Raw genomic sequence first — 13,158 nt, 5'->3', positions numbered from 1 at the left:
AGGGTAAGTCTCCAGGAAATGAATGTAAGTCTATGTAAATACCCCAAAAGTGACATAAGTACAACTGTGTGTGTGTGTGTGTGTGTGTGTGTGTGTGTGTAAGCACCAACCGAGTTGAGCTCGATCCTCTGGCTCTCGTTGAAGTTCCCGTCTGAGAACTTCAGCTCCTTCAGAATCACAATCTGAAAATATTACAGCAGCAGCACCAGACAGAGCTTTAATTCCACAGCAGAAAAATACAAATCACAAATTTCAGCTGTGTGTAACAGTGTGTTCTTTCCTTTTAGAATAAGAAAAAGACACTGGCACAGCGAAGGAGTAGTAAAACTCCATGAGTCAGTGAAGTGATTTTTCAGCCTGAGGGTCAGGACGAACTGGATGAATTACGGACTCTGAAACAGAATATTTACAATATACAAATTTTATATCATGTTTTTAAACTTTATGATACATGTCTCTCTCGTGAAATAATGAATATTTTGCAGCCACAAGGCTTCTTACAGTAATTTATCAAGTAATTTAGGCATTGTAAGTGCTTCTATTGTGTTGTTTTTGTTCGTTTTTTTTTTATAATTATTGTCATTACTCTTATTATTTTACCAATTATGTAAGGGGAGTTAATTATTATTATTTTTTAATCATTTTAATATTGTTTGTTCATTAACATGTATGTATCTATGTACTGTATATATCATGTATATGTTTATATTTTTATAATATTGGATATTTGTAAGTATGCATACATAATGTTTTTTGTTTTTGTTTTTTTACTTTTATAAAATGTTGAAAACTCAATAAACATATTGTTAAAAAAAAACAAATTATCAAGTAGAATAGCCTTAAAAGGAAAAATAGAAACCACCATTTGATGTTAGAGTTCACCATTTTGGATGTTTACACCTGCAAAAGGGGCCACATGTTAACATCGCTTCATGTTATAATGACAGCAAACTGACAAAGTCTGCAATAAAGAAAAGTTTTACAGAAACAAAAGCACGTTGATTGATTTCTTGTTACCTTCTTATCGTAGCGTCCGCGGCGGATCTTGTAGTTCTTGTCTTTCCTCTCGTCGTCAATCTGATGGAGAACATTTCAACAGATGAACTCGGGTCAAAACACTCAAGCATTCATGTTCAGGGGCAAGGTGAAATCAATGATCAGTGGGTAAGAAGAAACGTAGCCATAGTTTTATTTCATTTGCTTTTCATAGATAACACAAGTGCTGAGAGTTGAGGAAAACGGGATGGCATGTTGGGATGTTTCTACCTTGAGGGAGATGACGTTGCGCTCGTTGTACTCCAGCAGGGTGATGAGGTCAAAGGGGATGTGGGACCATCGCTTCCTGGTCAGACGGTGTCTCCTGTTCTGTCTGGACAGAGAGAAACAACACCGTCAGGCTGCTGATCGGAGGAACAGAGAACAGGGAACACAGACTCTGTTTGGTAGGAGTTTCTGTGTGATGATTCACCGTGAAACAGAAACACAAAACATGAAAAATCCAACACAAGAGTTTGCATCTTACTTATTTTTCCCTTTTCTTATTATGTTTCTAGGGATTCCTGTTGCTATTATTATTCATATGTATTCAGTTCAATGACTCAGGCAGAGATTGGTAACTTTTTTTCTTCATTTGGCACACAGATAGTCCTGATGACACTTGGACACAAAGAATGGTACTGACTGGCCCATAGGGGGCGCTGTAATAAGTCTAAGGCTCAGCCCCGCCACACTGTTAGTCATAGAGATGTGAAACTTGGTGCAGATATGTATCTGGACACGCTGAACATTTTTGCCTCTAGGACCTGTAATGTCCGCCATAAATATTTGGCTGCCATTTTTGATTTTTTTTTTAAAATTTTACAATATCTTCTTCTCATGCCGCAGGCCAGAATTATACGAAATTTGGCAACTACATTAATTGGCCGTTCCTTTACTTAGTTTACAAAAAGCTAAGGGATCGGTTCAAAAATGGCCAAGTTATTAACCTATCAATTTTTAAAAATTTGCACAAAAAGTTCCACTGACTGTAAAATCAACACAAAGTAATCAATCCACTTGGAATTCTACAGGTTGGCCAGAAACATCATTTTAAAGATATCTGCCGAGCCACATGTTGATATGTTGAGATTTAAAGAAAATACAGCCGTTTGCTTTTCTGTTGTGTTGTGATAATAACAAAGACTCCAATACCCACAATGCCTTGCAAGGCAATCAGTAAAGTCAATTAATTCTTTGTCACACTGTGGTAACCTGTTCAGTACTGCTAGCAGCTATATTTTCTTATTTTATTTACATCTGCATATTATTAGTTATATTGTATTATATTATTATAGTTACATTACTGTAGTGCATGGTGACTTTCTTCAAACTACAGGATTTTCATGCAGTAAAATCTCGTACGATGACGTTGTTCATTGCTCACCTGTAGAAGATGAAGGCGATGGTGGCCACCACCACCACAGTGACAGCCAGCACAATCACAATGATGTCATGCTCTCCCAGGCCTGACAGGGGGAGCACAGAAAACACAGATACAGTTCACATTTCACAGCTTAAAGGAATAGTTCACCCAAAAATGAAAATTGTGTCATCATCTCCTCCCCCTCATGCCAGTTGAAACACAGGTGAAGTTTGTCCATATAACACACAGGGAGGCTGCAGCACAACTCCATAGCAGCCTTCTCCAAAACACCTGAAGTCAGTGGGGACCAGTTCTTCAGAGTTCCAAAAAGACCTACAGTATATTTACACCATCATTTAGTGCAAATCTTAACTACAGCTGATTGATTTACAACAAATAATGGTGTATAGGTCTTTCTATTCACAGTGTGATTGTTTGGCTGTTTTTGTTTTGGAGCTCTAAAGAACAGGTCCCCATTGACTTCAGTTGTTTTGGAGAAGGCTGCTACCAAGTTGTGCTGCCAACCTCCCTGTGTGTTATATGGACTAACAAATTTCACCTGTGTTTCATTTGGCATGAGGGGGAGTAGATGATGACAGAATTTTCATTTTTGGGTGAACTATTCCTGTAAGTATTTAGCAGACTTTTTTTAGAAAATAGAAAAGAAAAAGAAGATACATTTTCATTGCAGGTTTTACAGACTGTTGAGTGTTTTTCTGCAGCTGTGATCAGAGAGGAACCTCCATCATATCAACAGCAGACAACATGACCGGCTGATATCTGATCTAAAAGGCCAATATACTGTATATTGCTTGTTATCACTCCTCCAACATGGCGGTGTGTGCTTCCTACAGTAACAACTCCAAACACTCCCTGACACTCCTCTTCTGTAACTGTGACATTTTCTTATTCACAACCCGCCTGGAGTTTGATCTCAGATCAGTTGATAGTCAGGTGGAGATAGCAGCTTTCTGTCTTATCTCATATTAACCACAGCTAATGAACAGCCAGCGATCCAGCCAGCTTGACACTTTCACAAGATGTGCGGCATGAGTCGGCATTTGTGCGTGTGTGTGTCTCTGTGTGTGTGTGTGTGTGTGTGTGTGTGTGTCAGAGAAAGCTAATGATTAGAAGATGTCCACACAAGACAGTCACAACAGGTGTGGCTCATTTGGACGATGTGTGTGTGAGTGTGTCAGTGTCTGTGTGTGTGTGTGTGTGTGTGTGAGAGCCCTGCCTTGTGGTTTGTCATCAGGAAGCCTTTTTCCCCAGACGAAGGCGGGGTTGGACGTCACCACGCTGGTGTAGTTGTCCTCAGTGTTGAATGTAAATAAAAGTTCATACTGAGGAGCAAACGGGAGAAGACGATTACACACTTCTGCATAATACATGACAGGGAAATAACCAGATGAGGAGTTTAATTCCCAAATGAGATTAACCACCCTTTGAAAAAATTTGACAGTCTTAAAAAATGATTTCCAGCATGAAATTAAATGCTATTAAGGCTCACTGTGAGTCGTTGCTTACAAAATGCTCTTACAAAATAATCTGTGTTTTTGAAATATTTACTGATGATCTGTCCCATATTAGCATGTTTGGTAAAGTTATAGGATAATAACGTCATCATCAGCTCCTCCACCGACCCGTTCAATTCACTTTACCTTGTTGTCTTTAGTGGTGTAAATGACGGAGAAATTCACATCTCTGTCTCCATGTTCGTCAAGCTTGTAGTTTCCAGCAATGCCTGAGCAGAAACACACAAGACTCTTTATACACAGACATACAGCAGGTCCTTTTTATCATCTGTTCCCTAAAATGTCACTAGGAGTTATCCATTAGTACTTCTGTTTGCCTGTACAGGAGTCTCTTTTCTGCAACTAGGCTCAATTTAAAATGGTACTCCACTAGATTCTTGTTTTTATGATTCTGTCTCCATCTGTGTCCCTCAGCCTCACTGTGGGGTTTCTGCACTGCTCTTCCCACAGATCACCTGTCAATCAAACAGTGTGGGGGCGGGGCTTGGATTTTCTGTTGATGCAGTTTGAGTTTCTCTTTTCTCTGTCTGTTCAGCCATGGTGGCTATCACTGCTCAACTACCCAGTTCTTCTTCTTCTGTTTATTCCAAACAAACCTGTATATATGGAAGCCCATTTCCGCCAGTGTCCTGTAAGTCATTATAATGAGAAACTTTATCAAAATAATGACTTCAAAGTAATGTTTCTCACTATTTTGAGATATTAAGTCATTATTTTGAGAAAGTTTGTCATTATTTTGAGATATTAAGTCATTATTTTGAGATACTAAGTCATTATTTTGAGATAGGCTACTAACTCATTATTTTGAGAAAGTTTCTAATTATTTTGAGATACTAAGTCATTATTTTGAGATAGGCTACTAACTCATTATTTTGAGAAAGTTTCTCATTATTTTGAGATACTAAGTCATTATTTTGAGATACTAAGTCATTATTTTGAGAAGGTTTCTCATTATTTTGAGATACTAAGTCATTATTTTGAGAAAGTTTCTCATTATTTTGAGATACTAAGGCATTATTTTGAGAAAGTTTCTCATTATAATGACTTACTGTTTTTTTCATCACACTGGCGGAAATGGGCTTCCATATGTAGAGAACAGACAGTGGAAAAGCTTTATGAACTGGATATAGGTTGAATCACTGTTGTGTTATAGGAATCAGCGATAACAGACATGTATTTATATGAACATATCAAGGATTATTACTTAAATAACTACTCATACTAGTTTTATAGTTACTAGTCACTTATTTCATTTTTACTAGTAATTTTTCAGTCCTTACTGGTGATAAATTCCACAAGTGACTGGTGCATTTTAGGGAATAAATGATAAAAAGCCCTGACACACAGACATCATCATCAGTCTCTCTCTCTGTCACACACACACACACACACACACACACACACACACACACACACAGTCTGTTTCCAGCTGCAGCCTGCAGGCTATAACACCTAATCTGAGCCTCGTCTTCATCATGTCAGTGAAGAAAATATAAATAAAGAAGTGATTGCAGTTGACGGCCTCCATCTGTTGCACCTCACACACAGAAACAACCAGTGTCAGTTATCACAGCTGCTTTCAGTTATTCAGGCCTTTTTGAATTCATTTTATTTCCCTTTTTTCCGATTGATGATTCCATCCTTTTGATTGATTTTGTTGGTTTCTGTGTCCAATTCACCTGCGTCTCTGTTTGTCTTATTGATCTTTTTCTCTTTTAGACTCTTTGAGACATTTTTGAAAACCGCTTGGATTTTTCTTTTTCGTCTCACCTTCATAGTATTTGAAGAGTTTCATTTCAAAATGAGATATCCACAATTAAAAAAAAAAAAAAAAAAAAAAGACAACCACTCATGCACACACAGATATTGACTGCTGTCATCAAAGTTAAACACATTATGGGCTGGTTCCAACTTTTGAGAACAGAATCATTTATGTTTTTCAAATATTACCTGCTTAATTGGAAGTTTTGGAATGAAACCCTTAATTTCTGCTCCCTTTTTTCCATTTTTTTCTCATTTGTATGTGAAAATAAACTAAACCTAAACCCCATCCTACTCTCCTGCTCTCTCTCTCTCTCTCTCTCTCTCTCTCTCTCTCTCACACACACACATTCGTACTCTCTCTCTCTTCCTCCCTCCCATACCGTTAAACGAGACGTTCCTGAAGTAATTCACGTTGACCGACTCCATCTGCTGAATCTCGGACTGATCTTTTTGATAGATCTCCCTCATCACCTCGCCGACACGCAGCACCGAGTCGTGGTACGCCGCCATGTAGTCGTTCATCTGCAGAGAGAGAGAGAGAGAGAGAGAGAGAGAGAGAGAGAGAGAGAGAGAGAGAGAGAGTCTGTACTGTGACCGCAGCCTCACAGGTTTGATCCCTGCAGCACTGAACCTCTGCCTGCTAACTCATAGTGTGACACTCTGGATATCAGTGTCAGCTTTACGCCTTAAAGGGCCGTTAAGTAATCAATTATCTTTACTGACTTCTATGCAGCAACATTGATAGAACTTTTCTCTTTCTACTTCAACTTATCGGTATCGATACTCTAACAACAACTCTATCAACGCATCGAAGATACATTATGGTTATTTTGTCTTATAGGGCAGTAAAAATATTACGTATTGCCCCTTTAAATGTTCGATGTAAACTGTAAATGTAAAGGTAGATAGAGCAAAATTGAGAGGATGAGGCTTGTAGAAATCAATTAGGGTGAAGAAAAGTTTATTGTTGTGCAGAGTTTCCCATTATCATAATAATCAATACTCACACAAACCCACTTATATTATCTTAGTATTTCTGCATCTTAGTCACATCAAACTCCCACAGATCTTCCTGCAAATTTAAGTCTCTCTTAAGTTATTGATACTTAATATGCCTTACAACTGTCCAGTGCAAAAATGCATAATAACAAAAATGTGTAATATTTTTTTGGTCTATAGTGTCTTAAAGAAATACCTATAAAAGTATGAATTATTAGATGAGCCAACTCTCACAGGCAGAAAAAATAGGAATTTAAATATTTGGGAACAGCAGCTGCAGGATCTGCTACTCAACCTTTTTCCACCCCATTATTCATCTGTATCTACTTAAACATGAGCATGACTGTTCAGTAAAGCGCCCATGCAGAGAAAACACTACAGCTGTCTCTACTAACAATCATTTAACACTAGGAGGAGGAAGAAAAGGAGAGGGGGGGGGGGGAACGACAAAAGTGCTGAAACATCAACATCCTCACTGTGTTGTTGTTTCCCAGGACAGCGTGGATGGTGTAGTTCCTGGTGTTGGGCATCGTCAGCACCAACACGTTCTTCATGAACGGGACGGACGACTTGTTGGTGTAATATTTATCACTGTGGAGAGGAGGCGGGCGCTCTCTTTAAAGATGCAGATGTCAGTATATATATATATTCTCTTTACGGACAGGCAAGTGAAAAACAGAGAGGGAGGGAGAGAGAGAGAGAGAGAGAAAGACAGAAAAAAAGAGATGGAACATGATTGAGAGGAAGAGCACTGACTTGTAAAGATCGATGAGGATGAAAAGCACTTCGGGGCCGTTCGCCTCCGCGGTGCCGTTCTTCACCTCCACGAGGTCCTCTGGTGATCCACACACGATGAACACTGCAGAGACAAAAGCTGTGTGTAACGCTGCTGTACATGCTTTCATCCAAACCGCCTTACAGTTGAGGACAGTACTCGTTCAAATACCGTGGAGTCCAATTATGGAATATGAACTTGTACTTATTGACTGATTCTTTGCCTTTGTCTATATACAAAATGAGACTCAAAAGTGCTTTGATGTCAAAAAGATTTTGTATTGAATAATCTTGATTTTTGTTTTTAACCTTTTTTGCCGTTATTTATAGCAGCCTATATTATTTAAATTTTTACAATGTGATTAGGCATGTAAAAGATATGCATGTTAATTGATATTTTATTTTGTATCGTTATTTTTCTATTTTATTTATTTATTTATTTTTTCTTCTCTCTTTTAGGTGAGGTTTTTAGATAAGCCCGTAGTGGGTTTCTACCTCACCTGCGCATGTAACTTTTTTTCTAATTACTTTTTCTCTGTCTGATTTTTCTTTTAAAAAAATGTGCAGATAAACAACAACAACAACAACAACAACAACAGTGCTGTGAGGACAAACATTTTTAGCATGGCTGTCCCGTGATAATAACTGCCTATAATGTAACAAATGCCAATAATTTAAAGCTGCACTGGGCAACTTCACATTATGGCGGCCCCAAGTGTTCATGGGAAAAAGTGAAAGTTTGAAGGACTTCATTACCCAGAAATCCTGTAACGTGACGCCAGTAAACAGCGTGCTCCTCGTACCTAAACACACTTTTCTCAGAAACATGGCTGACGTACCGTATTTCCTCTAATAGTGGCCGGTAGTCAATTAAAAGCCGGGTCTCCGATAATGGCCGGGGGCGTGTTCGACACGAACAAATAAAGGCCGGCCCCAAACACAGGCCGGGGAAAAAAACAAAGGAAACAAGTGTGAATTCGCAATAGCTGCGACCACGTACACACACTGTGCGGCTAAAGTCCGCCAAAGGGTGGAGACATTTTTGTGGACCAACCGACCGACCGACCGACAGAGCAGCTATAGAGCTGCTGGTCGCAGCTAAAGACAGCGGTGGATACCGGTAAACTCCTGGTGCCTGGCGGAAGTCTCTGGAGCGTGCCGTCGTCGATTATCGTAATTATCGGTAATTCATTGCAGTAACAAAAAAACGGCTACCTAACAAACCCAACAGAAGCAGATCAGAAAACAAGTACGAAGGCTTCGTACTAAAATATGAGCAAATATACTCATCAAACAGAGGGAGTTAGAAATAAAGGCTCTAATATAAGCCTGCTTCCAATAAAGGCCTGGTACCCTCTGCAGTTGAGGTAAATAAAGGCCCGGGCCAATATTAGAGGAAATACGGTACTTCTGCAGGTTATAGATCAGTTCTCTCCGTTGCCAGCAATGTTCGGAAGCCAACTTTCTGTCTCCTGTACTAGTACTCTGTCTGTGCTCACTGATTTTGTGTTTCAACATAACGTATAACACAGTACAGTGTTATCTTTCTGTTTCTGTTGTCAGACGACTGCAAGACTATAAAACAGTGATTTGATCAAGGGTCACAAAATGCTAACATCTCTTTAAAGTCCCATGAAAGGTAATTCCACGATCGCCTTGTAAATATGTAATTTGTGGTGTTGTGCGCACCTAAAACTTGTATAAAAAAATGAAAATTCAATTATATTCCGATCTTTCAAAAAAATCGATTTAGCCGCTTTGCTCTTTTGCTCCTGTTACTTGAATCTCCAACCAATCATAAAACTTCTTTTCCACAACACTAACAGTATTATTCAATTGGACTAAATGTTTATGTTTTGAGTAAACAACCTCAAATATTCTGACAAACATTATTGCGATTACATTATTGGAATTCGTTACATTATAGGCAGTTATTACCTTACAGCCTTCTACAACTGTGTAAGACACAGACACACACACACACACGCTCTAAAACACACATTTTGTAGACACACAAATGAATGTGTTAAACTGCAGTTTCCCTCCCCTCCATGACTGTCCCTGTATAAGATGGACACAGAAAGACATCTGCTGGGAGTTTGAAACACTTACGGTTGCTCGTCCTGTTACGGGACCTCAGTTTTTCTCTCAGTTCCTCTGGAGTTCGCAGGATCGCTCTCTGAACCTGTGAGGAAAACTGGGCAGAGCCGGCATCCAGCGCGTTTATATACCTGTAGAATAAAATCATTTAATCTTTCCAGCGTGAGTGAAATCGATGTATAATCCATTCTGTTGCGTTGTCACCGTTCGGACGTTTTACCAAAAGCATTCCTCGGTATTGGTGGGTTTCTTGTAGACGAAGGCCGTGCTCCAGCTGGGTTTGATGTCGTTGTGTGTCTTCCAGAACTGGGTGAAGAAGTTGGAGATCTTGCGCGCCGGCGGCAGGACGCGCTGCAGGTTGAGCGTGTAGTCGCAGGAGAGGCCGAAGCTGCCCGCCGACATGATGGGCGTGCTCAGCTTCAGGCCTCGCTCCAGACTGGGAGAGAGAGAGAGAGAGAGAGAGAGAGAGAGGGAGAGGGGAAGGGGAAGGGGAAGGAGAGGTGGGAACAAATAGAGGGGGCTTTTAGTGGGGGCTTAATTCAACCCTCTGGGCGGCCATATTGGAGGTCCACTGCTCTTGAGAAACTGCAGAGAAGAGCATGGTTGCGTTTCTAAATATACAACATGACTGTCTCAACATAATTGAATTGAATTTTTTGTGCTGTTTTTGACTAGGAACTGATCTTTTCACCACTGATACATCTGAATTTAGTGTTTAATGTCAGCTTGTTAGCTAAATAAAAACGTATCTGGTTAGCTAACTATCACTGTTGTGTTGTATCCCGTCTGATTTATAGACTAGTTAACAAATCCAGTAGGTAGCATTAGCAGTGGCTAGTAGTCACATGTTAACAGTAACATCAGTTGTTTTGCTAAATTAGCTTGCTGGTTAGTTAGCTAGCTAACAAAGCCACACCGACTGTTCAGGTAAACTGCGCTGATGCTTTTCAGATGAAACTGATCAGAATCACTGTTGCCAACTTACTCATTTTTTAGAGACCCTGGCAACTTTATTCCTCAAAAGCAACTGGAAAAACCTAGCGACTTTTTCAGACCATGGGGAACAGTGATAATGTTATTAACTGCCAGCATGTAGTGGCAAATCGGCATAGATCGATTTGCACTAGGCTACTTGTTTGTCTAATCCAAAGATGTCTGATGATCACAGCGTTTCCCATCCACAGTGGATCCCCTCCCTCCACAAAGAGCAAGTAAAGTAAGTAAATATATTGATATGCAAATTAGGATATGATGTCATCTGGTGACTTCTGGTGACTTTTTTAGCAGCTAATGGCTATTTTTCTTGGAAAAGAGTTAACAATACTGATTGGACCACAGGGGCAAGGAGTAAAAACAAAACAGTTTTGGAAACAAATTTACTACTTCACTTTTACTTGTATCTTTAATGAACTGGCCTATGCCCACATCACAACATTTCACATATCTCTCTTTTTCTAGCCTAGTTGTTATATATTTAGACATTTAGACATTACACACACACACACACACACACACACACACATTGCACAGTAAGACCCAACATGGCCAAACTTACTCAACCATCTGGAAAGTAGCGTAGGTGCAGGTCGGTCCCAGCAGGGCACAACCCAGCTCCCCCGAATTCTGCAAGAGAAGAAGACAGAAGACAACAAAACAAGTCAGGTCAGTGTGCGTGTGTGTGTGTGTGTGTGTGTGTGTGTGTGTGTGTGTGTGTGTGAGATGGGTGTGAATCTGTACTCACCGTCAGGTTTTTGAGCATCTCCACTCCCTCACATGCGCTGCTGCCGCAGCCTTTGCGTCTGTAAAGCGTCGGCTCAAAGCCTCTGAAGTTGGCTGTGAGGTTAAACTTCACGTCTTTATTGTGGTTTGTTGTGATAAACAGAAACAAAGAGAGAGATAAAGTGAGATAAAGTAAATTTTTTTTTGTTTAATTTAGTTCATGGGTGTCAGTTGCCACAATCTCTATTGTGGCACTCACTGTACTTGAGTCTATTGAATCAAAATTTAATGTTAGAGTTTTTATAATTATAGTGGAGGGCAAAGATCAAGCAAAAGTTGCCAGAAATTTCTTTGGAAGTCATAATTAAAAAATAAAAATGCAAGGGAAGTATTAATGGATCAATGTTTCCTCTGAGCTGATAGTTTGGTGATTTATCTAATCAGTTATCATGCTGACCACATACTGTCTTGGCAGTTATCAGTCATTGCTCCACTTGTCCCCAGACATTTAGTGGATATAAGAAGGTGTAGATGTTTTGGTGCCAAATGATAGGCTACTTTGCCATACCTTAGTTTGGTTTAGATGGAGTAACAAAAATTGTAAAAACACTGGAAAAGAAGAGAAGAGAGAGAAAAAAAGAAACGCAAACTGTGAAACAAAAATCCCTTAAGGGCCTTTTAAAAACTAAAAAAAATGGGGAAATAACCAACATAGATGACAAACCATACAGTTGGATAACAATCTGATGCTGCTGCATGAAGTCTGACTGTGTGAGATTTCAGCAAATATACACACTAATACAACAAAAATCTACTGTGACTGTAAATGTGTGTAAATGCACCCTGCTGCACACACACACAAACAGCACCTCACCTCAATCCTGCACACACCACAACTATATGATTCTTCAAATTACTATATGCACTCTGCTATGCTATAGTAAATACTGTAGTACTACATAGTACTGCATTATGCTATATTACTGTATAAATACTGCAGTATCTTGTAGTACTATGTACTACAGGATCTACAACACTACAATATAGTAAATACTAATGAGTTAGTACGTGCAACTACTTCAGTAGAGCTGTAATACACAACATACTGTACTACAGTAACATGGTTTACTAAAGTAGAATTTCATAAATGCCAAACAATGCTGTGTATACTTCAGTAAACACATCACACACACACACACACACACACACACACACACACACACAGTCAGTCTCAATCTCACATATTTCTCCCTGTCACACATCTGTATGTTTATTATTATATTATTATTATTATTTTTACCTAGTCCGGCGTTAATGTTTGAATCGCTCTCTAGGGCCCGCTCTATTTCTCCTCGCACATACTTGAGGCTCCAGGGAGACTTGTCGTCGTCCAGCAGGATCACGTTGATCATGACCCCGTCCAGACAGTCACTGATGCCCCCACACGCGCCGACGGCCCACAGCATCCCCAAGGCGCACACACACAGCCAGCGGCCGCCGGGGCCCATTTTCTGCTCCTATTCCCAAGGTTTACACGGTTTCCTTCACTTTTCCAAGTCCGAGTCCGAGGCGTGTTTAGTTACGGTTCACTCACTCGTCCCCAAGAACTTTCCTTTACATTTTGTTGTGAGTCCAGAAGTAAAGTCAGCTCCACCAAAGCGTCACTAAACGGCTGGTTTGACTTGTTTGTATTTCCAGGTTTTCTCCACTGAATCATTTACTCTTTTACATTCACATCTGCTTTCTTCCTCTTACCTGACTCGCTCACCTGTCCCCTTTCCACGTCAGGTCGTTAATGTACAACCCGCGCTGACACACAGAGCAGGTCAACCGCAGCCCATATAACCTTCTCACTGTTGGACCAAA

The 13,158-nt window shown here is 39.9% G+C and overlaps 1 protein-coding gene across 1 annotated transcript; it reads right to left on the bottom strand.

Moving 5' to 3' along the window:
* Nucleotides 1-110: 110 nt before the first annotated feature.
* On the bottom strand, nt 111-12,800 carry gucy2cb (guanylate cyclase 2Cb; the record flags this gene model as incomplete). Its single annotated transcript, XM_071528213.1, has 14 exons — nt 12,593-12,800; nt 11,315-11,427; nt 11,129-11,196; nt 9,794-10,009; nt 9,586-9,704; nt 7,456-7,558; nt 7,176-7,290; nt 6,081-6,222; nt 4,063-4,145; nt 3,639-3,744; nt 2,423-2,504; nt 1,267-1,369; nt 1,018-1,077; nt 111-182 (listed from the first exon to the last, which is right to left on the bottom strand). Coding segments are annotated over exons 1-14 (1,590 nt in total), but the record flags the coding sequence as incomplete, so codon positions are not given.
* Between the last annotated feature and the right edge of the window lie 358 nt (nt 12,801-13,158).

Source organism: Centroberyx affinis, unplaced genomic scaffold, assembly GCF_046629955.1.
Source record: "Centroberyx affinis isolate AG114_WGS23_722 - 3 ecotype Tasmania unplaced genomic scaffold, CSIRO-AGI_Caff_v1 ptg001636l_1, whole genome shotgun sequence".
Taxonomy (NCBI): domain Eukaryota; kingdom Metazoa; phylum Chordata; class Actinopteri; order Beryciformes; family Berycidae; genus Centroberyx; species Centroberyx affinis.
Note: the sequence above shows the minus strand (reverse complement) of the source record. Positions and strands in the feature narration are given on the sequence as shown.